Source organism: Schistocerca piceifrons, chromosome 5, assembly GCF_021461385.2.
Source record: "Schistocerca piceifrons isolate TAMUIC-IGC-003096 chromosome 5, iqSchPice1.1, whole genome shotgun sequence".
Classification (NCBI taxonomy): domain Eukaryota; kingdom Metazoa; phylum Arthropoda; class Insecta; order Orthoptera; family Acrididae; genus Schistocerca; species Schistocerca piceifrons.
The window spans coordinates 260,333,431-260,359,932 of record NC_060142.1 but is presented as its reverse complement, the minus strand read 5'-3'; the positions used below and the strand labels follow the sequence as shown (position 1 = coordinate 260,359,932).

Sequence of the window (26,502 nt, the reverse complement as noted above, 5' to 3'; positions counted from 1 at the left end):
ATGCTATGATAGTCTATGGTAGCCCACGGTAGTTTTGTAGCTCTCGACAGGTCGCTTTAGAGCAGGTTGATGGTGGGACTCGTCGTGTATGTACTGGTTGGTTCAGTTGGTCTGTGGTAGACTTTGTGTCCCATTTTGCCGTTGACAGTTCTGTAGACCTCAAAGTCCACGAATTTATTTCCTCTTTTACGTTCTTGTGCTAATATAGACTGAATGTTCTCAAACGGACTGGTCGCTGAAGTATCACAGCGAACAGCGTGGATGGAACTAAGGGGAGCGTGATGTACTTTGTTCTAAAGCCTTCTTGAAGATAATGTTGAGCATTCCTTTCGGAAATCCAATTTATTTTTCATCATTTCACGATTATTTCATAAGTTCCAGCGAGGCAATCACCACACGACATTTCATTTCAATATGCAGTTTCTTGCAGATTTTCTTGGATGTACGACTTTTAAGTGTCTTTTTCCTTTAACTACCATCTTATGTGGGCCGAATGCTGAGCAAGGTTGTGTGTGTGACTGTTGCAGGGCTGCTACCTGTTCAACCCGCACAGCTACGAGACGCGCCGTTTCTGCTGGATGTCTGTGGAGCGAGGCATGATGTTCTCCTACCTGGTGCCCGTCGCCTCGCTCATCTTTGTAAGCTGCACACACACACACACACACACACACACACAAGAGCGCACATTCATTGACTCACTCCTCTGTGTACACACGTCAGACAAGCTTAACATATCTGATGCATTATCTTGCGTTATATTCACCAAATTTTCTTGGTGTCAAATGTAACAAGCTCGACAGGAAAAAATATCCCTTACTACTGAAAGTAGTCGCTCTTATTGGATGGCTTGCTTCCCGTTCCGGCTCGTCGGAGGACCGAACGGGATTAGGCAATAGCTAAACGAAAATACACTGACGGAAAAAATCGCAAAAAAATGTAATGCATTGTAATGGAATTTCGGAAAAACATGTCTATATAACACATTTAAGTGATTAACATGGCAACAACAGAGATTGATGTAAGTTCGAGACAAGACACTACAAATGTGAAATCCTCGTACAGTAATAACCAATGTAACTACCAGAATATTGAATGCAAACGTGCAAAAATGCACGTATTGTGTTGTACAGGTGTGGGATAGAGTTCCATGCTTGTTGAACTTGGTCGGTCAACAAAGGGATAGTTAACGCTGTTTATGCTTGACGCTGGAGTTGTCATCCAATGATGTCCGACACGTACTCGATTGGAGACAGCTCTGATAGTGCAGGCCAAGGCAACATGTCGACACTGTAGAACATGTTGGATTACAACAGCGGTATGTGGACGCGCGTTATCCTGTTGGAAAACCCTCCCCGGAATGCTGTTCATGGGTGTGTAACCTCCCCCTCACTTATCAACCTTAATGACAGTGAAAAATTAAACCGTGTGCACCTAATGGAAATTTGAGAAAAGCAATCGTCACCGAAGTTAATTTGTCGGTAAAGAGGGAGGAAAGGGTTACATCTAAATGAAAGGAAAAATGCAAATGAAATTGGTCGAAATTAATTTTGAGAAAAAGGCAAAATTAATAAAAAAAGTAAATGTGCGGTCGTTACGTTAACAATTAATTGGCGTTAATTAGATATTTGAGATTTGGGGAAAATTACGGTCGTCAGTCCTATGGACAGCTACTATAATAACTGAAAATGAAAGATTAATGCACATATAATTAGCACTAAAAGCGTGGCAACTGAAGGTTGACACGTGTTGTGTGAAAACTGAATGTTTGTCAGAAGTAATTTCACTACACTCTGACTTAATTTAGCAAAAGAATTAATAAAACCGGAAAACTGAAAGCTAATTTAGTGACTGAAATTAATAGTGAACTTTGTTTCTGAAGCACTACGAAATTCAATAAAATAAGGTTAGTCTTGGGCTACCTCAACAATCATTTCAAAAGCTACTTGAATCTATGCAATTTAGAAATAATGGATTTAACTTTGAACTTGAATTAAATGATTCTGAACAATTAACAATAGTAAAATTTAATACGTACCAAGCTGAGCTGCAGTCACAGGTAAGCTAAAAAATGGTAACAAAACTCGCACTCTTAATTTCTGCTTGTGTAATCTAAATATTATAGCCAGCTATGAATACTTTAACTGAACTTTGAAATTAAAGCAGTGAAATGGAATGATATTACTTTAATGCTGGCGCATGAATTTCAACGACACTCGGGTTTATTTCAGAAAAGGAAGGGACCCTGCTTGGTAATGCAATTGGGACAATGAGCAACAAAGGTTCATGCCAAGTTGCTGTATTTTTGTGATGCAACAGTTTGAAAAGCTGACGTCTGCCATACAGTTCTAAAACTTTACGTGCGTTTAGTCTTCTTTGTTGGTTGATTGAAGGTTTGCAGTCGTCGATCGAAGAGGTGGCGACAGTCAGTCATTGTCGGCCGTCGCTGTTGCAGAAGCTGGAAGTTGGCGCGCCATCTACTCGACACGGTCACCAGGCGAAACGGGCTCTTGATGTACGCCAGCTATTGCTGCCCATCCGCGACACCGTGTCAGAAACTATCATAGCAAGTCGAGCGCAATTACATGCTGCCAAACCCCGAAAGCGCGGCAACTCGCGGGAGCGTCACACGACACACCTGCTCCACCACCCTACTCCAGCCAGACTCCACGCGGCAGAGTTAACACTACCAAAGATCCTAAACACTTTGGTTCTCCACACGACCTATCGATGTAATCATTCGATAGCATAGTTTTCCCTAGGCCAGACCCAGCGTAAAAATACAAATAATATTTACAAAACAAACCAATTATACATCGACATAAATGCATACTACGATATATATATATATATATATATATATACAAATAGCAAAACAATTACAATATATAAAGACACAGAAATGTCCTATCTTCAGGTGACAAAATAAAGAAAATATTTTATAGTACAATAGATGGAAATAGGAGGATATGCATTTCCGGCGTTACAAGTGACAGCACGGGGTAGAATCACCAGACTGACGTACAAATGTGGAGTCAGGATGCGTGGGTTAGCCACGTGAGTGCTTCTGCTGTCGTACAAAGTCGGACATAAGACCATAACTAAAGGTGAACGTCCAGTGTGTGTAGCACGTAGACATGTTGGTTGCAGGCCCTCAACTGGCCTACTTCTAATCAACACACTGCCGTCATTGGCACCGAGGTAGAACCAACGTTCATCAGAGAATGCAACGAACCTCCAATCTACCCTCCAATGAGCTCTCGGTTCACACCACTGGAATTCCAAATGACCATTGTTTGGGCTCACTAGAATGCACACTACAGAGCGTCTGGTTCTGAGCTGTCCTTGAAGTAACCGGTTTGTAACAGTTCGTTGTGTCACTTTAGTGCCAGCTGCGGCTCAAATTACTTAACTTTGATAGGAAGCTGGTGGGTAGAAATAGTTTGACATTCACTTGAGCTTACCTCTGGTGTAGTCCCGAGTCCAGTGAATCATAACTACGATTAGTTTCAGAATGTCCAGTTTGGCTCATTTCGGCAGTGCTCTTAGACACGGTTCTGATGCTGTCTTGAGGTACTGCTCATAGTGTGATGATGCTGACATGAGGGAAGCCGTGTATCCGGTTAAATCCGCGCCTGGTGGACTGATGCCATCTTGCGAACTATTTGGGTAACGTCCGCAAGAAGAATAAAATGGTCCTTGCTGTGTGGCGCCCTCTGAAGACGCTAGCTCCATGTCAATTTTGTCTGATCTTCAGGTGGCTCGGAACTCTGCTGTGAATGACTTTTGTCTCGTATCTAAGGAGGACGCAGCCACTAAATGACGAATGCTCTTTAGAAGCAACATATACCTGAAAGTGTGAGTGGCAAATTCAGAAAAAAAATGTTTGCCTGGGTGCCTGCAAGGGAAACCAAATTGATTTAGAAAGTAGAAGTGGTTAATTAATGACAGAATGCCTATATGTAACATAATGCTCATGAATAGGAGGAAAAAATAGGGTGGCTTTTGAATGCTGTTTTTTCGACATGCTGCTGAAGTACGGCGGTTAAAAACTTGAGTAACGTTCTGAGATGAAGAACATACTCCGCTGGTCATTAAAACTGCAAAACAATGAATGATTACAAATAACGAGATTTTACTGTGAATGTACATAGTTGTAGGAACGAAACATGATTCAATGTGATATGGCCGGAAACGACCCGTTGCCCTCTTACAAACATAATAAAATAGACTGACGATTGTAGTTACTACACTTTCTGCGTTTTTAAGAATAAAAACTGTTTGATAAGTTCATTGAATTATGTTAGCGAAATGAATTCTGGCACACTTGGACAGTAACAGTACATATACACTGAAGTAGTTTTGCCTCTTTCGTAAACGGTGTAATCTGTTCACCTTCTCCGAATATTGCGTCGTTACGATCACGGACAGAAAATGAATGTGATAATTATTTCGATGTGTTGGTCTATCGTCTCGATACAATAATTGAAACCATATTTCTTTACGACTGGCCACTAGCAGATCTTTCAACAAATCTTCTAAGTATTCTACCTGTGTTTCTTGCAAGAAAATTACGTATTGCTAACTACTTAGTCGGAGGGAAATGATGTCTGTCCAACAAACCACCATTTTTGATTTCGTCCCTTTCACTGATACTGAAGGTCTAGAAGAACAAGGGAAATTGACAGCGTGATGGTTTACATCATCCTATATACGGGTTTTTCAATGCTGGAAACAACATTCCTCCTGAAAGGTGCTTCATCGGGAAGTGTCTTCACTATTGCAGCTGTAAAACATCCCTCCAATCTGTTACTGTGTGCCGCCTAGATGTAATAATCTGCAGTGGCCCCAGCAGCCGTGCTGGAACTCTCTTCAACTTAGAGGACGGCAGTTTCTCTTTTGGTTGTGATCTTCCCTGTTCTCCGCGGCCATTGTTTATCTTTGGCAGAACTGTATGGGATGGTACAGAACAAGGCTGAAAACACTGCCGATACAGGCATTGAGCATCTCACCCATTACATTAGGTATCGCTGCAAATTAATTGACTAAAGGTACACTAAAAGCAGGACTGAACGACCTAATTAGAGACAGAATAGTACACTGAGGGGACAAAAATCATGAGCTACATCCTAATATCTTTTCGGACCTCCTTTGCCCGTCGTGGTGGAGCAACTCGAGGTGGCTTGGACTCAACAAAGCGTTGGAAGTCCTTGCAGAAGTATTGGGCCATGCTGACTCTATTGCAAAAATGTTACCGGTGCAAGATTTTGTGCACCAACTGAACCCTGTATTATATCCCATAAATGTTCGCTGGGATCCATGCCAGCCATCTGGGTCGCTAAATCATTCTCTCGAATTGTCCAGAATGTTCTCCAAACCTATTGCGAACAACTGTGGCCCGATGACATGGTGCATCGTCATCCATAGAAATGTCCTATTTGTTTGGGAACATGATATCCATGAAGGGTTGCAGGTGGTCTCAAAAGTAGCTGAAATCCAGAGGACCCAGTCCATTCCACATCATTATTGAGCCACCACTAGCTTGCACAGTGCATTGTTGACAACTTTGGTCCATGGCTTCGTTGAGTCTGTGCCATGCCCGAACCCTACTATCAGCTCTTACCAGTGAAATCTGGACTCATCTGACATGGCCGAGGTCTTACAGTCTTCTAGGATCCAATCCATATGGTTACGAGACCAGGAGAAGCGCTGAGGCGATGTCGTGCCGTTAGCAAAGGCACTCACGTCGGTAGTGTGCTAGCATGGCCATTAACGCCAGATTTCCCCATACTGTTCTAACGGATACATCTACATCTACATCCACACACTGCAAGCCACCTGACGGCGTGTGGCGGAGGGTAGTTTGGGTACCTCTATCGGTTCTTCCTTCTATTGCAGTCTCGTATTGTTCGTGGAAAGAAAGATTGTCGGTATGCCTCTGTGTGGGCTCTAATCTCTCTGATTTTATCCTCATGGTCTCTTCGCGAGACATACGTAGGAGGGAGCAATATACTGCTTGACTCCTCGGTGAAGGTATGTTCTCGAAACTTCAACAAAAGCCCGTACCGAGCTACTGAGCGTCTCTCTTGCAGAGTCTTCCACTGGAGTTTATCTATCATCTCTGAAACGCTTAAATGATTCTGTAACGAAGGGCGCTGCTCTCCGTTGGATCTTCTCTACCTTCTCTATCAACCCTATCTGGTACGGATCCCACACCAGTGAGCAGTATTCAAGCAGTGAGCGAACAAGTGTACTGCAACCTACTTCCTTTGTTTTCGGATTGCATTTCCTTTGGATTCTTCCAATGAATCTCAGTCTGGCATCGGCTTTACCGACGATTTATATTATATGGTCATTCCATTTTAAATCACTCCTGATGCCTACTCCCAGATAATTTATGGAATTAACTGCTTCAAGTTGTTGACCTGCTATATTGTAGCTAAATGATAAACGATCTTTCTTTCTATGTATTCGCAGCACATTACACTTGTCTACATTGAGATTCAATTGCCATTCCCTGCACCATGCGTCAATTCGTTGCAGATCCTCCTGCATTTCAGTACAATTTTCCATTGTCTCAAGCTCTCGATATACTACAGCATCATCCGCAAAAAGCCTCAGTGAACTTCCAATGTTATCCACAAGGTCATTTATGCATATTGTGAATAGCAACGGTCCTGCGACACTCCCATGCGGCACACCTGAAATCACTCTTACTTCGGTAGACTTCACTTCATTGAGAATGACATGCTGCGTTCTGTTATCTAGGAACTCTTCAATCCAATCACACAATTGGTCTGATAGTCCATATGCTCTTACTTTGTTCATTAAACGACTGTGGGGAACTGTGTCAAACGCCTTGCGGAAGTCAAGAAACACGGCATCTACCTGGGAACCCGTGTCTATGGCCCTCTGAGTCTCGTGGACGAATAGCGCGAGCTGGGTTTCACTCGATAGTCTTTTTCGAAACCCATGCTGATTTCTACAGAGTAGATTTCTAGTCTCCAGAAAATCATTATACTCGAACATAATACGTGTCCAAAAATTCTACAACTGATCGACGTTAGAGATACAGGTTTACAGTTCTGCACATCTGCTCGACGTCCCTTCTTCAAAACGGGGATGACCTGTGGCCTTTTCAATCCTTTGGAACGCTACGCTCTTCTAGAGACCTACGGTACACCACTGCAAAAAGGGGGGCAAATTCCTTCGCGTACTCTGTAAGATCAAACTGGTATCCCATGAAGTCCAGCGGCCTTCCCTCTTTTGAGAGATTTTAATTGTTTTTCTATCCCTCTGTCGTATGTCCCACATTTATTTCTACGGCGACTTCACGCAGTGTTGCTTGTCTGTTAGTATTGACATCTGCACGCAAACGCTTCTGTTCTCGGACGTTAACTGAAAGCTTTCGGATACTGCGTTGTCCTGGATGATGCCCGAAATTTGGTATTTTCGTCACACTCTTGACATTGTGGATCTTGTAATACTGAATTCCATAACGATTTCCGAAATAGAATGTCCTATACGTCTAGCTCCAACTTCCACTCCGCGTTCAAATTACGTTAATTCCCGTCGCCTTGCCATAATCACGTCGGAAACCGTTCCACGTGAATCGCCCCTGCCAGTGCACTCACCTTCTATTCTCTGTGTACCCGGTACCACCGCCATCTGTAAATGTGCATACCGCTGCCCCACGACTTTTGTCACCTCAGTATAAATGATGATTGAATCGGGTACGCAATTTGTAACAACTGGGGACATTATCTGATAAAGGAAGACGGTCATGGTTCAACATCTCGTCGACGACGAGAAAATTGCAGAGGAAAAATAGCTTGGATTCGGGCAGCGTGGCTAAATAAATTGATCTTATTCATTTCGAAGCAGCTCTCACGGCATTTGACTTGAAACGCATAGTAAAACCCGGAAGCTTAAATGTGGACGGCCGGGCGAGAATTTTAACCATCTTGGTTCCCCAGTGCGCCACCGCGCTCGTTTAATCGATGTGGGTAGTCTTCTAAAGAAGAGCGTGAAAAATCACAAATACCGAGAGTGTATAATCCACTGACTTGTAACCAAGGTTGTTTCGAGTATGCCACAGGAGATTCGCTGGGAAGCCCTCACACTTCTTCCACGCAACCCCGATCTCTGCCCATGCGATTTCGATAGTTTTGGAACCCTGGAGAAAGACATTCGCGACGGCTGATTGCTCCGGACGAAAATGTGCATGCCTGAATAGCATCATTCTTCCATAGGCAACCGGAGACAATTTTTCACGAAGGCACTGACCATCTTGTTTCATAGTGGGATCAATGTATTAAGAGTTATGGCGATTGTTTTTATATAATAAACTCCAGAATGAGATTTTTCACTCTGTAGCGCAGTGTGCGCTGATATGAAACTTCCTGGCAGATTGCCGGCCGGAGTGGCTGAGCGGTTCTAGGCGCTACAGTCTGGGACCGCGCGACCGCTACGGTCGCAGGTTCGAATCCTGCCTCGGGCTTGGATGTGTGTGATGTCCTTAGGTTAGTTAGGTTTAGTTAGGTTTAGTTCTAGGGGACTGATGACCTTAGCAGTTAAGTCCCATAGTGCTCAGAGCCATTTGAACCTGGCAGATTAAAACTGTGTGCCGGACCGAGACTCGAACTCGGAACCTTTGCCTTTTGCGGGTAAGTGCTCTACCAACTGAGCTACCCAATCACGACTCACGCCCCGTCCTCACAGCTTTACTTCTGCCAGTACTTCGTCTCCTACCTTCCAAACTTTACAGAAGCTCTCCTGCGAACCTGCAGAACTAGCACTCCCGAAAGAAAGGATACTGCGGAGACATGGCTTAGACACAGCCTGGGGGATGTTTCCAGAATGAGATTTTTCACTCTGCATCGGAGTGTGCGCTGATATGAAACTTCCTTTCAGATTAAAACTGTGTTCCGGACCTAGACTCGAACTCGGGACCTATGCCTTTCGCTGGCAAGTGCTCTAACCAACTGAGCTATTCAAGCACGACTCATGCCCCGTCCTCACAGCTTTACTTCTGCCAGTACCTCGTCTCCTACCTTCCAAACTTTACAGAAGATCTCCTGTGAACCTGCAGAACTAGCACTCCCGAAAGAAAGGATATTGCGGAGACTTGCACTTGCCCGCGAAAGGCAAAGATCCCGAGTTCGAGTCTCGGTCCGGCACACATTTTTAATCTGCCAGTTAGTTTCATATAATAAACTGTTTGCTTACTTTTTTCCATCTGTCTCGTTTTTATTTGACTGCCCGTTACAGTTTTGGCGACTTCGTGTATTTTTGCTGTCTAAAGCTCAATTCACTCTGGACGTCGTGCAACGGAACGTCAACGTCAAGGAATCTCGATAAGAATGTTTTGAAGTTGGTTGTGGGAGGGGGGAAGGGAGAGGTGGCAGTGGTGTCACCTGCTTACATTGGAAATTAACTTATTCCTTCATTTATTGTCTGTTTTGTTGTGAAGATTGTGAAGATTTCATAAGGGTTTGAATATTTTTCCGATGAGTTATTTCCCAACAAATGAGGCAAAAGATATGAAAGCGAAAAGTGATTTAAGCTTTATAGTACCAGCACAAAGATAAGCTTCACCTGTACATAAGTAAGAACATAAACAGATGTAACAATCTTCATTAAATTTTTGACGATGAAAAAGTATTTTTTGATGGTACATGTGTCGAGGGAGAAAACAAGGTACCAAGTAAAAGAACGATACGTATGCTCTTCTAAATATTTTTTGTCCTGCAAATGTCGATATTTTTTTTAGCTATCCACATGGGAAATTTACCATACGACCATCGTCAATAACCTTCGTTTTGAATTCTTCTTTTGCCATTAATGAAGAAATTCTACTATCATTATTAGTTACTTAATTGTGATACTATGTTACGATATTTTGTACCACAAGATGTCAACACATTATCAACGTACAATGCTAGAATAGGCTAACCGACGTTTTGTTGACGTTATGTCTGCTACGAACATACTCCCTGTCTGGTCTCATAATACCCCATCAAAGTATGTTTAATTTCAAAAGAAATGTAAGTACCATAACAATTTTTGCATGCTGGTAACAAAATGAAGCCACAAGCTGCGTTATTGTCGCGAATAACACAGTGACCCGTATATACCATAAGGTTTCTTTAATTCACGTCTATGGTCACAAACGTTTTGTTAACAGAATACCGGTTTCGGTCTGCAACGACCATCATCAGATCTGCAGCAAAAAATGGGAAAAAAACAAATACACCTGCAGATTGTCTACAGCCTGAAAACAATGTATGGACCATAATGAAAAGCACTACTGACAAATTTATGCATTTGTGCGCTTTTATTTGACGATGCCACTATGGGTGCAGTACGTTAGGATTCTGTTTTTATAGAACAGGTATGCCTCTTCATAGTTAAAAGCGCACAAATGAATATATTTATCAGTAGTGCTTTTCATTATGGACTATGTATTGTTTTTAAGCTGTAGACAATCTGCGAGTGTATTTATGTTTTTTCCCATTTTTGCTGCAGGTCTGATGATGGTCATTGTAGACCGAAACCGGTAATCTGTTAACAAAAAGTTTGTGACCATAGACGTAAATTAATGGAATCTTATTGAAAATAAAGCCACTTCACACAAAAATATAGTGATTATACCACTGTTATGCTCTTGATTATAAGAAGCCTGAAAATCATGTAAATAAGTTGAATCAAGTTAAAACTAGAAAGAATTGTATTTATATCTATTAACTTTGAATTTAGTTTTTCTGGAGTATAAAGTTTATGTGAAGTATAAGGTTGGAGTATATGGTTTATGTTAAGGTATTTCAACGTCGTTGATAATTGTATTGTTGACTTCAGTGCAGTTGTCTTATGTATTAATAACCGCTTCAGCTGTTTTTGGTCCCACCCACTCTGTCGTGTGTCTTGTTACGTACTCGTGGTTTCGCCGTCCTTCAGTCACTTTCGACAGCTGCTCAGTACACTAACACGCGAACAGCCGGCCAGATTTGTCCTGGCAGGGATGCTCTTTCACAGAGGCTGCGGCATAACAATCCGCCCTTTATCGTTTAGGACAGTTGTTTTCCCCATTTGCGATCTTTATCTTCGCTAGAATGATTCCCCATTCATCTCTACTTCGCTTATATTCTTTTCTTGTTTATATTAGGGACTGAAGAATCATGAAGTCGACATCGCACATGAAATCTTCTATATTTGGATTTATTACTAGTTTCGGCTAACAATCTAGCCATCTTCAGATCATAAAACGTTCTCGATTAGTGCCATTATGGCTTCACACATCGTTAAACTGTTTCTTAAGAAAATGTTCAAATGTTTGTGAAATCTTACGGAACTTAACAGCTAAGGTCATCAGTCCCTAAGCTTACACATGACTTAACCTAAATTATCCTAAGGACAAACACACACACACCCATGCCCGAGGGAGGACTCGAACCTCCACCGGGACCAGCCGCACAGTCCATTACTGCAGCGCCCGAGACCACTCGGCTAATCCCGCGCGGCAAACTGTTTCTTAAAAAGACGACATGCATACATGAGATAATTAAAAACAGCTTTTCATGGTTTGTGGCCAGTGTAATTGAACGACGCAATTACAACTTAACAATTGACACAATCAGTATTTGCATCATTTCGTAATAGAAATAAAGAAAAATGTTTTATAATCTGAAGATGGCCAGATTGTTACCCAACATCAATCGAAGTAAAGAAGACTTCATGTACGATCTTGACTTAATGAGTTTTCAATCCCTAACATGTTGTTGTTGTGGTCTTCAGTCCCGAGACTGGTTTGATGCAGCTCTCCATGCTACTCTATCCTGTGCAAGCTTCTTCATCTCCCAGTACCTACTGCAACCTACATCCTTCTGAATCTGCTTAGTGTATTCATCTCTTGGTCTCCCCCTACGATTTTTACCCTCCACGCTGCCCTCTAATACTAAATTCGTTATCCCTTGATGCCTCAGAACATGTCCTATCAACCAATCCCTTCTTCTCGTCAAGTTGTGCTACAAACTTCTCTTCTCCCCAATCCTATTTAATACTTCCTCATTAGTTATGTGATCTACCCATCTAATCTTCAGCATTCTTCTGTAGCACCACATTTCGAAAGCTTCTATTCTCTTCTTGTCCAAACTATTAACCGTCCATGTTTCACTTCCATACATGGCTACACTCCATACAAATACTTTCAGAAATGACTTCCTGACACTTAAATCTATACTCGATGTTAACAAATTTGTCTTCTTCAGAAACGCTTTCCTTGCCATTGCCAGTCTACATTTTATATCCTCTCTACTTCGACCATCATCAGTTATTTTGCTCCCCACATAGCAAAACTCCTTCACTACTTTAAGTGTCTCATTTCCTAATCTAATACCCCCAACATCACCCGACTTAATTCGACTACATTCCATTATCCTCGTTTTGCTTTTGTTGATGTTCATCTTATATCCTCCCCTCAAGACACCATCCATTCCGTTCAATTGCTGTTCCAAGTCCTTTGCTGTCTCTGACAGAATTACAATGTCATCAGCGAACCTCAAAGTTTTTATTTCTTCTCCATGGATTTTAATACCTACTCCGAATTTTTCTTTTGTTTCCTTTACTGCTTGTTCAATATACAGATTGAATAACATCGGGGAGAGGCTACAACCCTGTCTTACTCCCTTCCCAACCACTGCTTCCCTTTCATGTCCCTCGACTCTTATAACTGCCATCTGGTTTCTGTACAAATTGTAAATAACCTTTCGCTCCCTGTATTTTACCCCTGCCACCTTTAGAATTTGAAAGAGAGTGTTCCAGTCAACATTGTCAAAAGCTTTCTCTAAGTCTACAAATGCTAGAAATGTAGGTTTGCCTTTCCTTAGTCTTTCTTGTAAGATAAGTCGTAAGGTCAGTATTGCCACACGTGTTCCAGTATTTCTACGGAATCAAAACTGATCTTCCCCGAGGTCGGCTTCTACCAGTTTTTCCATTCGTCTGTAAAGAATTCGTGTTAGTATTTTGCAGCTGTGGCTTATTAAACTGATTGTTCGGTAATTTTCACATCCGTCAACACCTGCTTTCTTTGGGATTGGAATTATTATATTCTTCTTGAAGTCTGAGGGTATTTCGCCTGTTTCATACATCTTGCTCACTAGATGGTAGAGTTTTGTCAGGACTGGCTCTCCCAAGGCCGTTAGTAGTTCCAATGGAATGTTGTCTACTCCGGGGGCCTTGTTTCGACTCAGGTCTTTCAGTGCTCTGTCTAACTCTTCACGCAGTATCGTATCTCCCATTTCATCTTCATCTACATCCTCTTCCATTTCCATAATATTGTCCTCAAGTACATCGCCCTTGTATAGACCCTCTATATACTCCTTCCACCTTTCTGCTTTCCCTTCTTTGCTTAGAACTGGGTTTCCATCTGAGCTCTTGATGTTCATATAAGTGTTTCTCTTATCTCCAAAGGTCTCTTTAATTTTCCTGTAGGCAGTATCTATCTTACCCCTAGTGAGATAAGCCTCTACATCCTTACATTTGTCCTCTAGCCATCCCTGCTTAGCCATTTTGCACTTCCTGTCGATCTCATTTTTGAGATGTTTGTATTCCTTTTTGCCTGCTTCATTTACTGCATTTTTATATTTTCTCCTTTCATCAATTAAATTCAATATCTCTTCTGTTACCCAAGGATTTCTACCAGCCCTCGTCTTTTTACCTACTTGATCCTCTGATGCCTTCACTACTTCATCTCTCAAAGCTACCCATTCTTCTTCTATTGTATTTCTTTCCCCCATTTCTGTCAATTATTCTCTTATGCTCTCCCTGAGACTCTGTACAACCTCTGGTTCTTTCAGTTTATCCAGGTCCCATCTCCTTAAATTCCCACCTTTTTGCAGTTTCTTCAGTTTTAATCTACAGGTCATAACCAATAGATTGTGGTCAGAGTCCACATCTGCCCCTGGAAATGTCTTACAATTTAAAACCTGGTTCCTAAATCTCTGTCTTACCATTATATAATCTATCTGATACCTTTTAGTATCTCCAGGGTTCTTCCATGTATACAACCTTCTATCATGATTCTTAAACCAAGTGTTAGCTATGATTTAGTTATGCTCTGTTCAAAATTCTACCAGGCGGCTTTCTCTTTCATTTCTTAGCCCCAATCCATATTCACCTACTACGTTTCCTTCTCTCCCTTTTCCTACACTCGAATTCCAGTCACCCATGACTATTAAATTTTCGTCTCTCTTCACTATCTTTATAATTTCTTTTATTTCAGCATACATTTCTTCAATTTCTTCGTCATCTGCAGAGCTAGTTTGCATATAAACTTGTACTACTGTAGTAGCCGTGGGCTTCGTTTCTATCTTGGCCACAATAATGCGTTCACTATGCTGTTTGTAGTAGCTTACCCGCATTCCTATTTTCCTATTCATTATTAAACCTACTCCTGCATTACCCCTATTTGACTTTGTGTTTATAACCCTGTAGTCACCTGACCAAAAGTCTTGTTCCTCCTGCCACCGAACTTCACTAATTCCCACTATATCTAACTTCAACCTATCCATTTCCATTTTTAAATTTTCTAACCTACCTGCCCGATTAAGGGATCTGACATTCCACGCTCCGATCCATAGAACGCCAGTTTTCTTTCTCCTGATAACGACATCCTCTTGAGTAGTCCCCGCCCGGAGATCCGAATGGGGAACTATTTTACCTCCGGAATATTTTACCCAAGAGGACGCCATCATCATTTAATCATACAGTAAAGCTGCATGCCCTCGGGAAAAATTACGGCCGTAGTTTCCCCTTGCTTTCAGCCGTTCGCAGTACCAGAACAGCAAGGCCGTTTTGGTTATTGTTACAAGGCCATATCAGTCAATCATCCAGACTGTTGCCCTTGTAACTACTGAAAAGGCTGCTGCCCCTCTTCAGGAACCACAAGTTTGTCTGGCCTCTCAACAGATACCCCTCCGTTGTGGTTGTACCTACGGTACGGCTATCTGTATCGCTGAGGCACGCAAGCCTCCCCACCAACGGCAAGGTCCATGGTTCATGGGGGGAGGATCCCTAACATACTTTAAAAAAATTAAAACGGATCATGTACTTCTCGGTTAAAAACGTCAACAAACTTGCTTATGTACTTTACTTACCGTATAATGTGCTCGCAACGCCGAAGAGCAGCATTAAGTCTCATTTTCGGCACTGGTCATAATTTTTTGGTTCATTGTATGAAACGTTGCAGTGTAATATATAAATCATTGCATAAAGAACGAGTTTCGTTGAAATATACGAGATGAAAAATATGTCAGTATTATTTTGGTCCAAGATTAGTAATTTGTAATATAGTAATAATAATCTTTCGTAAAAACCGAGAACAATATGTGCCACTGCACTCTGCAATTACAGTTCTATAACCTCCATGAAAATAATTTGTCAACCATTATGACTTTACCATATTCTAGATATCTACTTTGAATAGGCAATGCATGATTCCCAGTTCAATTATAACCTCTTTTAGAAGGGTCCCTTCCGTAACATTACACTTCCCTCTGTTTCATCTCACTTCATTTCGTTCCGTTAAGTTATGTTTCATTCTGTTTCATTTCGTTACGTTACATTTCCTTCCATTTCGTTCCATTACGTTTTCTACCGTCCCGTTCCGTCACGTTTCAAGTTATGTTACTTTTCCTTCCATTTCGTTACGGTACGTTACATGTTAAGTTCGTTTCCTTCCGTTCTGTTCCGTTATGTTACGCCTCCTTCCATTTCGTTTTATTACGTTACGTAATGTTTCCTTTCGGTTCGTTTCATTACGCCATGTTAAGTGTACGTTACATTAAGTTTCCTTCCATTTCGTTCCATTATGTTGTAACGTCGCGATAGGTGCCGTTCCATGATTAAAATTTGTGCTCCAATATATGTTCGTACTATCTGATACACAAAACCAACATACATTGATATTTTACATAATTAATCAACTGTGGAGTAATCTTAGCCCCAACTACCGCATGCCTGTGGAATAATTATGGGTCGACGTATTTTCTTTTGATTCCAGTGTGCACGTACTGTGTCCTTCGTTGACTTTTTCACCCCTCCTTATAGTGTATGGTCATGTATGAATGTTTTAAATGTGGTAGCAGACTAACCAGAGAAGTGGTGGGTTTCTGAATCTTCTACCAACTTAAATACTGTCAGTGGAAGGCAAAGAGCAAGAACAGGAGGGTTTGGCTAAAGATGTGTAACATTTAAAAAGTTTTCCTAGCCGAGGTTGGTCATGGGCCTCCCTCACCACCTCGCGCTGCTATGAGAGGGCTACGCGCGGCCGTTGGTAGCGGAGATCGTTTGCGACCGGACGTTCACTCAGAACGGTTGTGTCGAATACGGCACAAAGGTACTGTATTTGAATTTGCTTATTTGTTCAACTCAACAATTCTGTTTTGATAGATTATTGAGGGACCGGTTATGATTTTTAGTGGAATTAATCGGATACAGAGTAATCTGAGACTGTGATTTCCGTTAGGTGCGACCACGCGATGAATAAATTCAAATCTAAATCTCCGTAAAACTTAGTAAGAAATGTTACAGCTTGCCTTTTATTATTGATGAACATTTTTAAATTATCTTGTGTCGAAGTCGGAATGTTTTATTCAAAATTTATACCGAGTGCGCGTTTTCTGAGACGAGTCCTTTTCTTTCAAAGCGTTTCACGCTAGCAATACGCCACCAAAAAGTCCTGCTCGTTGCCAGCCATGAAGTTTAAAGATCTTCTCACCAAAAAGCTGTCGATATTTGCCTGCCCGTATGGTTTATTTAGTGCATGTGAATGTCTGTCGTTAAAACAGAAGAGTGGCCACGTGCTCTCCAAAACTTTCCCTTCCCCACATGACTATGCAAACTGAAACCAACACGGCTTGTAATTCTCAGATGAGATATTGTGAAATAGAATTTCGAAAGGTATCTGATCCCCAGTAACTAATATCATGAATGTTTGTCAAACTGTTTAATGCAAAAGGATAAATCAAAAATAAAAATAAACTACTGGCCATTAAAATTGCTACACCACGAAGATGACGTGCTACAGACACGAAATTTAACTGACAGGAAGAACATGCTGTGATATGCAAATGGTTAGCTTTTCAGAGCATTCACACAAGGTTGGCGCCGGTGGCGACACCTACAACGTGCTGACATGAGGAAATTTTCCAATCAGTTTCTCACACACAAACAGCAGTTGTCCGTCTTTCCTGGTGAAACGTTGTTGTGATGCCTCGTGTAAGGAGGAGAAACGCGTACCATCACGTTTCCGACTTTGATAAAGGTCGGATGTAGCCCATCACGATTGCGGTTTATCGTATCGCGACACTGTTGCTGGCGTTGGTCGACATCTAATGACTGTCAGCAGAATACGGAATCGGTGGGTTCAGGAGGGTTATAAGGAACGCCGTGCTGGATCCCATCGGCCTCGTATCACTAGCAGTCGAGATGTCAGGCATCTTATTCCCAAGGCTGTAACGGATCGTGCAGCCACGTCTCGTTCCCTGAGTCAACAGATGGGATGTTTTCAAGACAACAACCATCTGCACGAACAGTTCGAGGACGTTTATAGCAGCATGGACTATCAGCTCGGAGTGCATGGGTGCGGTTACCCTTGACGCTGCGTCACAGACAGGAGCGCCTGCGATGGTGTACTCAACGACGAACCTGGGTGCACGAATGGCAAAACGTTCTTTTTTCGGATGAATCCAGGTTCTGTTTACAGCATCATGATGATCGCTTCCGTGTTTGGCGACATCGCGGTGAACGCACATTGGAAGCGTGTATTCGTCATCGCCATACTGGCGTATCACCCGGCGTGGTGCCATTGGTTACCGTCTCGGTGACCTCTTGCTCGCATTGACGGCACTTTGAACAGTGGACGTTACATTTCAGATGTGTTACGACCCGTGACTCTACCCTTCATTCGATCCCTGCGAAACCCTACATTTAAGCTGGATAATGCACGATCGCATGTTGCAGGTCCGGTACGGGCCTTTCTGGATATAGAAAATGTTCGACTGCTGCTCTGGTCAGCACATTCTCCAGATCTCTCACCAACTGAAAACGTCTGGTCAATGGTGGCCGAGCAACTGGCTCTTCACAATACGCCAGTCACTACTCATGATGAACTGTGGTATCGTGTTGAAGCTGCATGGGCAGCTGTACCTGTACACACCGTCCAAGCTGTGTTTGACTCAATGCCCAGGCGTATCAAGGTCGTTATTACGGCCAGAGGTGGTTGTTCTGGGTACTGATTTCTCAGGATCTATGCACCCAAATTGCGTGAAAATGTATTCACATGTCACTTCTAGTATAATGTATTTGTCCAATGGATACCCGTTTATCATCTACATTTCTTCTTGGTGTAGCAATTTTAATGGCCAGTAGTGTAACTTGTAATTTGAAAGCAACTTTCGTATATCGCTACCTTATTTCTACCATGTCTGAAAAGAGAGTCACGTTAATAGCATTTATGATTAGGCTATCCCAGTGTTAAGTTCTTGGCACAAGATTAGCTGAGGGCAGCACTTAGTTTTCTCTGACAAACCCCAAATTCTTATTGCGTTATCTGTTGCGACCTTATAAAAATATCCGTAGGTGCAAAAGATCACCCGGGAGTAAAGTTCAATCGATGATGGATTGTTCTCCAAATTTAGGGGGCCAAAACCTTAGTCTATTAACGGGCATGAGAGTCAGGGAAGGTTACATCGGTGATAATAATCTTTCAAGATATTTTATCACAGCAGGGCATATAAAAAGAATAAAAGAAATTCCTGCTATCAAAAGTAAGCGTCTCCCTTCTTAGCCTGCCATTATAAATTGAATAATAACCAGTACATATAGAACCGAAAGGCATATTTAACGTAATGCAAAAAAACGAGTAGTGTCCAAAAAGATTTCGGGCTTGCAGCCGGTTGTCTTAAACTTCATTGCACGATATTTCGGCTGGACAACTGCCAGCCATCTTCAGGTGAGCCAAACGAGGACTGACGAAGACGTTCTCCGCTCCATCTTATATAGTGCGCTGATAGTACTGCCGCGCATGCGTTGCAATCGCGGAGACAGAAGGGCCACACCGCCCAGCGGCAGAGCCCTCGCTGGCGGAACTGCAGTACTCAGCTGCCGTCGGTATTGTCGCTGGCGGCAGCTATCAAAGTATTCTGGCGTCTTCATCTCGAGCAAATTTCGGAGATGACGGGATTCCACGTGTTATTCAATTGGTAACCACTGTCACGATTCATTAGATTTCCCGCAGTGCGTATATCAACTGTTTCTTTGATAATGGCGTCGCAAGAAGTTGTTGCAGTGGTCAAAATACACTCCTGGAAATTGAAATAAGAACACCGTGAATTCATTGTCCCAGGAAGGGGAAACTTTATTGACACATTCCTGGGGTCAGATACATCACATGATCACACTGACAGAACCACAGGCACATAGACACAGGCAACAGAGCATGCACAATGTCGGCACTAGTACAGTGTATATCCACCTTTCGCAGCAATGCAGGCTGCTATTCTCCCATGGAGACGATCGTAGAGATGCTGGATGTAGTCCTGTGGAACGGCTTGCCATGCCATTTCTACCTGGCGCCTCAGTTGGACCAGCGTTCGTGCTGGACGTGCAGACCGCGTGAGACGACGCTTCATCCAGTCCCAAACATGCTCAATGGGGGACAGATCCGGAGATCTTGCTGGCCAGGGTAGTTGACTTACACCTTCTAGAGCACGTTGGGTGGCACAGGATACATGCGGAAGTGCATTGTCCTGTTGGAACAGCAAGTTCCCTTGCCGGTCTAGGAATGGTAGAACGATGGGTTCGATGACGGTTTGGATGTACCGTGCACTATTCAGTGTCCCCTCGACGATCACCAGTGGTGTACGGCCAGTGTAGGAGATCGCTCCCCACACCATGATGCCCGGTGTTGGCCCTGTGTGCCTCGGTCGTATGCAGTCCTGATTGTGGCGCTCACCTGCACGGCGCCAAACACGCATACGACCATCACTGGCACCAAGGCAGAAGCGACTCTCATCGCTGAAGACGACACGTCTCCATTCGTCCCTCCATTCACGCCTGTCGCGACACAACTGGAGGCGGGCTGCACGATGTTGGGGCGTGAGCGGAAGACGGCCTAACGGTGTGCGGGACCGTAGCCCAGCTTCATGGAGACGGTTGCGAATGGTCCTCGCCGATACCCCAGGAGCAACAGTGTCCCTAATTTGCTGGGAAGTGGCGGTGCGGTCCCCTACGGCACTGCGTAGGATCCTACGGTCTTGGCGTGCATCCGTGCGTCGCTGCGGTCCGGTCCCAGGTCGACGGGCACGTGCACCTTCCGCCGACCACTGGCGACAACATCGATGTACTATGGAGACCTCACGCCCCACGTGTTGAGCAATTCGGCCGTACGTCCACCCGGCCTCCCGCATGCCCACTATACGCCCTCGCTCAAAGTCCGTCAACTGCACATACGGTTCACGTCCACGCTGTCGCGGCATGCTACCAGTGTTAAAGACTGCGATGGAGCTCCGTATGCCACGGCAAACTGGCTGACACTGACGGCGGCGGTGCACAAATGCTGCGCAGCTAGCGCCATTCGACGGCCAACACCGCGGTTCCTGGTGTGTCCGCTGTGCCGTGCGTGTGATCATTGCTTGTACAGCCCTCTCGCAGTGTCCGGAGCAAGTATGGTGGGTCTGACACACTGGTGTCAATGTGTTCTTTTTTCCATTTCCAGGAGTGTAGATTGAATGTCCGTTAGAAATACAATGTTCCGCAACTGCAGACTTACTGGGTTGCAGTAGGCGAGTGCAAAGCTGATGTTCTGTACGCGTTGTCTGTCCTACATAGGCCATACCACATTGACACGGTATTTTGTAAATTCCCGCCTTCCGCAGAAACAAATCATGCTTCACAGATCCCAGCAAATCCGAAATCTTAGAAGGCGGATGAAAAACCACTTTCACATGAAAATGATTAAGAATCGTCGTTATCTTGAAGGAGATATTTCCGACAAAGGGAAGAAATGCTAAGGACTTGCCTGGCGCGTCCTCCTCTTTCCCGGTTCCTGGCTCTGGTTGAAAAGACGTGTTAAGTGTCGTCATAAGGGAGCTTGCAATGTTACATTTCGTTACGTTATGTTACATTACATTACATTTCCTTCTGATGCTTTCCTTTTCCTTGCATTTCCTCCTATTACCCCATCCCTTCCATTACATTACATTTTCTTCGTTTTGTTTCGTTTCTTTCCAATATGTTACATGTTTTGTTATATTTCCCTCCATTCAGTTTAATTATGTTATCTTTCCTTTCATTTCGTTTTACTACATTACGTAACGTTTCCTCCCGTTTCTTTGCGTTACGTCATGTTACGTTACATTTCCTTCCATTTCGTTCCATTAGGTAACGTTTTATTTCATTTTGTTACGTTATGCTACATGTTACATTACGTTATATTTCCTTCCGATGTGTTCCATTGTTTAAGTTTCCTCCCTTCCCTTCCGCTACGTTTTTTCCCATTTCTTTACAATATGTTTCATGTTACATTACGTTTCCTTCCGTTCCGTTCCGTTATGTTCTGTTCCCTTGCGTTCTGTTTTGTTACGTTACGTTTACTCCCGTTACTTACGTCTCCTCCTGTTGCCTTGTGTTACGTTACTGGAAGTTAACCTGACACGCAGTGTGAAGCGACCTTAAGCCATAGCTGGAATGTTCGTGGAAGCTGAGTGTTACGACAGCCGCGTGTCCTGCCGCAGGCGAACACGGTGGTGACGGTGGCGTGCGTGCGCGAGCTGGCGCGCCGCGAGCTGCTGGAGAAGGCGGCGCCGTGCGCGGACGAGTGCTGGTGCGGCGAGGGCGGCGAGCCGGCCGACTCCGCGCTGTGCCTGGCCGGCGGCGCCGACGAGCCGGAGGGCGGCGGCCCGCAGCTGGGCCAGCGCGTGCTGCGCCGCTGCGCCTGGCTGCTGCCGCTGTTCGCCGTCGCCTGGTTCCTCAGCGTCGTCGCGCTCGAGAACCCGCACGCGCTCACGCTCTCCTTCCTGCACGGACTCACCACCGGCATACTCGTGAGTCCGACCAGCAGAGCCATTGTCCTCCTCAATTAACATTTAAGTCTACAAGCAAACCCCCCAAACTACCACAACGTGCATAGGGGAGGGTAGCGCATACTACTGCTAGTCATACTCTTACCCTCCTACACGAAAATGGACTGAGACAAAAACTATCTATATGTAAGTCTGCAGGCTTTCGTGGCCGTTGCCACTGAAGTTATACTACAGGCCATTAAAATTGCTGCACCACGAAGATGACGTGCTACAGACGCGAAATTTAACCGACAGGAAGAAGATGCTGTGATATGCAAATCATTAGCTTTTCAGAGCATTTACACAGGGTTGGCGCCGGTAGCGACACCTACAACGTGCTGACATGAGGAAAGTTTCCACCCGATTTCTCATACACAAACAGCAGTTGACCGGCGTTGCCTGGTGAAACGTTGTTGTGATGCCTCGTGTAAGGAGGAGAAATGTGTACCATCACGTTTCCGACTTTGATAAAGGTCGGATTGTAGCCTATTCCGATAGCGGTTTATCGTATCGCAACATTGCTGCTCGCGTTCGTCGAGATCCAACGACTGTTAGCAGGACATGGAATCGTTGGGTTCAGGAGGGTAGTACGGAACGCCGTGCTGGATTCCAACGGCCTCGTATCACAAGCAGTCGACATGACAGGCATCTTATCCGCATGGCTGTAACGGATCGTGCAGCCGCGTCTCGATCCCTGAGTCAACAGATGGGGACGATTGCAACACAATAACCATCTGAACGAACAATTCGACGACGTTTGCAGCAGCATGGACTATCAGCTCGGAGACCATGGCTTCGGTTACCCTTGGCGCTGCATCACAGACAGGAGCGCCAGCGATGGTGTACTCAACGACGAACCTGGGTGCACGAATGGAGAAACGTCATTTTTTCGGATGAATCCAGGTTCCGTTTACAGCATCACGATGGTCGCATCCGTGTTTGGCGACATCGCGGTGAACGCACATTGGGAGCTTGTATTCGTCATCGCCATACTGGCGTACCACCCGGTCTAATGGTATGGGGTGCCATTCGTTACACGTCTCGGTCACCTCTTGTTCGCATTCACGGCACTTTGAACAGTGGACGTTACATTTCAGATGTGTTACGACCCGAGGCTCTACCCTTCATTCGATCCCTGCGAAACCCTACATTTAAGCAGGATAATGCACGACCGCATGTTGAAGGTCCTGTGCGGGCATTTCTGGATACAGAACTTGTTCGACTTCTGCCCTGGCAGCACATTCCCCAGATCTCTCGCGAATTGAAACGTCTGGTCAATGGTGGCTGAGCAACTGGCTCGTCAGAATACGCCAGTCACTACTCTTGATGAACTGTGGTATCGTGTTGAAGCTGCACGGGCACCTATACCTGTACACGTCATCCGAGCTCTGTTTGACTCAATGCCCAGGGGTATCAAGGCCGTTATTACGGCCAGAGGTGGTTATTATGGGTACTGATTTCTCAGGATCTATGCATCCAAATTGCGTGAAAATGTAATCACATGACAGTTCTATTATAATATATTTGTCCAATGAATTCCGATTTATAATTTGCATTTCTTCTTGGTGTAGAAATTTCGATGGCAAGTAGTGTAAAATTTTCTGGAGTATTAGGCCGCGTCGTATTTCTACTAAAATGATAGACATTTATGATCGACATTTGTACCCCTGTGCTGGGATGTTCCTATCCGGCCGGTGTGGCCGTGCGGTTCTAGGCGCTTCAGTCTGGAACCGCTTGACCGCTACGGTCGCAGGTTCGAATCCTGCCTCAGGCGTGGATGTGTGTGATGTCCTTAGGTTAGTTAGGTTTAAGTAGTTCTAAGTTCTACGGGGCTGATGACCATAGATGTTAAGTCCCATTGTGCTAGGACCTATATGAACCATTTGGGATGTTCCTCAGGGTCATCTGGTGTCCACTACTGCTAGAACACTGTCAGTGACAAGTGTCGCGTCCTCTTATAAAGGGAATTTTCTCGCGTTCGTGCTGGAGAAGTGATAGTATTGTTTAAAATTAATGTGGCTACCATTGGTAGGCCATAGTCATAGGCTAATATTCCCGCTCCGATGCAGAAGAAGGGTCGTTGTTGGCTAATCTCCTGTGGATACCAATGGCGGCCCACCGTCATTGGATAGAAAGGCTGTATTCCACACCCACACTGGAGAAGGGTTATTGGTTGAAATTTCTGCTACTGCTATTGGTTGGTCGTCATCATTGGCTAGATGCGAGACGGAGAGAGCAGGACAGAGGGAATGTTTGCAAAAATATTATTGTCCGCCGAGGTGACCTGCAGCGCGTTGTTTATGTCGCTCGCGAACCACGGCCGCGTATTCGCTTCCTTCCCGCGCCTGGGTTCCCGGGTTCGATTCCCGGCGGGGTCAGAGATTTTCTCTGCCTCGTGATGACTGGATGTTGTGTGCTGTCTTTAGGTTAGTTAGGTTTAAGTAGTTGTAAGTTCTAGGGGATTGATGACCATAGATGTTAAGTCCCATAGTGCTCAGAGCCATTTGAACCGTTTTATTCGCATCCTTGATGGCGGGGAGCTACGATGCCGGAAGGCTATAGCCGCCCTCTCTATTGAATTAATTCATTCTTGGAAATTTCAACCGCTTCTGGGACCTTCCTTCTATGGATGTTTATTTCCTTAGCCAGCACACGCACGTTGTTAAAATAGATGTCAGAGCTACAGTTGTCATGATGTTCCGCTACTGCCGATTTTGCACTTTGTTTTAGCCGCATGTGCCGTTCGTGTTACTTAATGCTACAAGTCACCTCGGCGGACGATAATATTTTGGGTAAACATTCCCCCTCTCTAGCTCTGTCCGTTTCGAATCTAGCCAATGATGACGACCAACCGATAGCAGTAACAGGAATTTCAGTCAATAACCCTTCTCCAGTGTAAGTATGGAATAGTGCCTTTCTATCAAACGACGGTGGGCCGCAAATGGTATCCACAGGAGATTAGCCAACCACGCCTCTTCTTCTGCATCAGGGCGGGAATTTTAGCCTATGACTATGGCCCACCAATGGTAGCCATATGAATTTTAACCAATACTATCACTTCTCCAGCACGAACGTGAGAAAACTCCCCTTTATAAGAGGACGTGACATTCGTCTCTGACAGTCTTCTAGCTGTAGTGGACCCCAGAAGATACTGAGGAAGATCCCAGCAGAGCGGTCGAAACATCTATCATTTTAGTAGAAATAGGACGTAGCCTAATAACCGAGAAGATTTTAACTTCAGTAACTATGTATAATCTTCTATACGAACCCTGTTTACCTTTATTTTGTGTTTACAATATTGATGCAAGATGTATGTTGGTGGCACTAGAATCGTTATGCAGTATATCACGAATAGCTGTGCTCCAAACTTTCTCAATAGTATTTCGTTAATAGATCATCTTCTTCGCTCCAAGGATTGCCGTTTGAGTTCATGAAGCATCTCCGTATTACTCACGCGCTGTTCAAACCTGCAGGTAATAAATCTAGCAACACGCCTCTGAAAACTTCGACGTCTTCTTTTAAAACGAGCTGGTGGAATCCCAAATGTTCTAACACTGTTCGAGCATGTATTACGAGCTGGTAGCCTCACAATCATCAGGATGATTTTCTTGGAATGGTTGAGCAAGGCACTGTATTCGAGGATCATTTCCTTGATGGCCTTGTAATCTGAAATGCAGAAAAGTTAGCATCATACTTTTATTCTTCAAGAGAAATTTTTTTTTAGTCCGATGCAGCCCGCTACGAATTCCTCTCCATACCACCATACCAACCTCTTCAGCTCAGAGCAGCACTTGCAACCTACATACTCAACTACGAGTATTCTGCTGGGTGTATTCCAAGCTCTCTCTTTCTGTACAGTTTTCCCCTCTATCCCCTCTATAGCCTCCCTCTAGTACCATGCAAGTCATTCCCTGATGTCTTAACAGATGTCCTATCTTTTTCAGTGTTTTTCATATATTCCTTTCCTCTCCGTTTCTGCGCAGGACCTCCTCATTCCTTACCTCATCAGTCCACCTTATTTTAAAAATTCGCCTGTAGCACCACAACCCAAATGCTTCGATTCTGTTCTGTTTCACTACAATACAATGCTTTGTTCCAAACGAACATTCTCAGACATTTCTTCCTCAAATTAAGGTCTATGTTTGATGCTAGGAGACGTCTCTTGGCCAGTAATGCCCTTTCTGCCAGTGTTAGTCTGCTAGCAGCACGCCTAGCTCCGTCCTTTGTTTCTTTGCTGCCTTGGTTGCAAAATTCCTTAACTTCACCCACTTCACGACTATCAATACTGAACTACTGATTTCCTATTTCTGCTACTTCTCATTACCTTCGTCTTTCTTTGATTCACTCTCAATTCATATTCTGTACTCATCAGACTATTCATTCCATC

The 26,502-nt window shown here is 44.0% G+C and overlaps 1 protein-coding gene across 1 annotated transcript in view; it reads left to right on the top strand.

The window, feature by feature from the left end:
- Positions 1 to 22,136, top strand: part of LOC124798931 (cadherin EGF LAG seven-pass G-type receptor 3-like) — a 59,273-nt gene extending 37,137 nt beyond the window's left edge. Inside the window, exons 5-6 of the mRNA XM_047262464.1 lie at positions 528 to 638; positions 21,789 to 22,136. Coding sequence (XP_047118420.1) covers positions 528 to 638; positions 21,789 to 22,136 — 459 coding nt within the window. The remainder of the gene's footprint in view (positions 1 to 527; positions 639 to 21,788) is intronic.
- Positions 22,137 to 26,502: the final 4,366 nt, after the last annotated feature.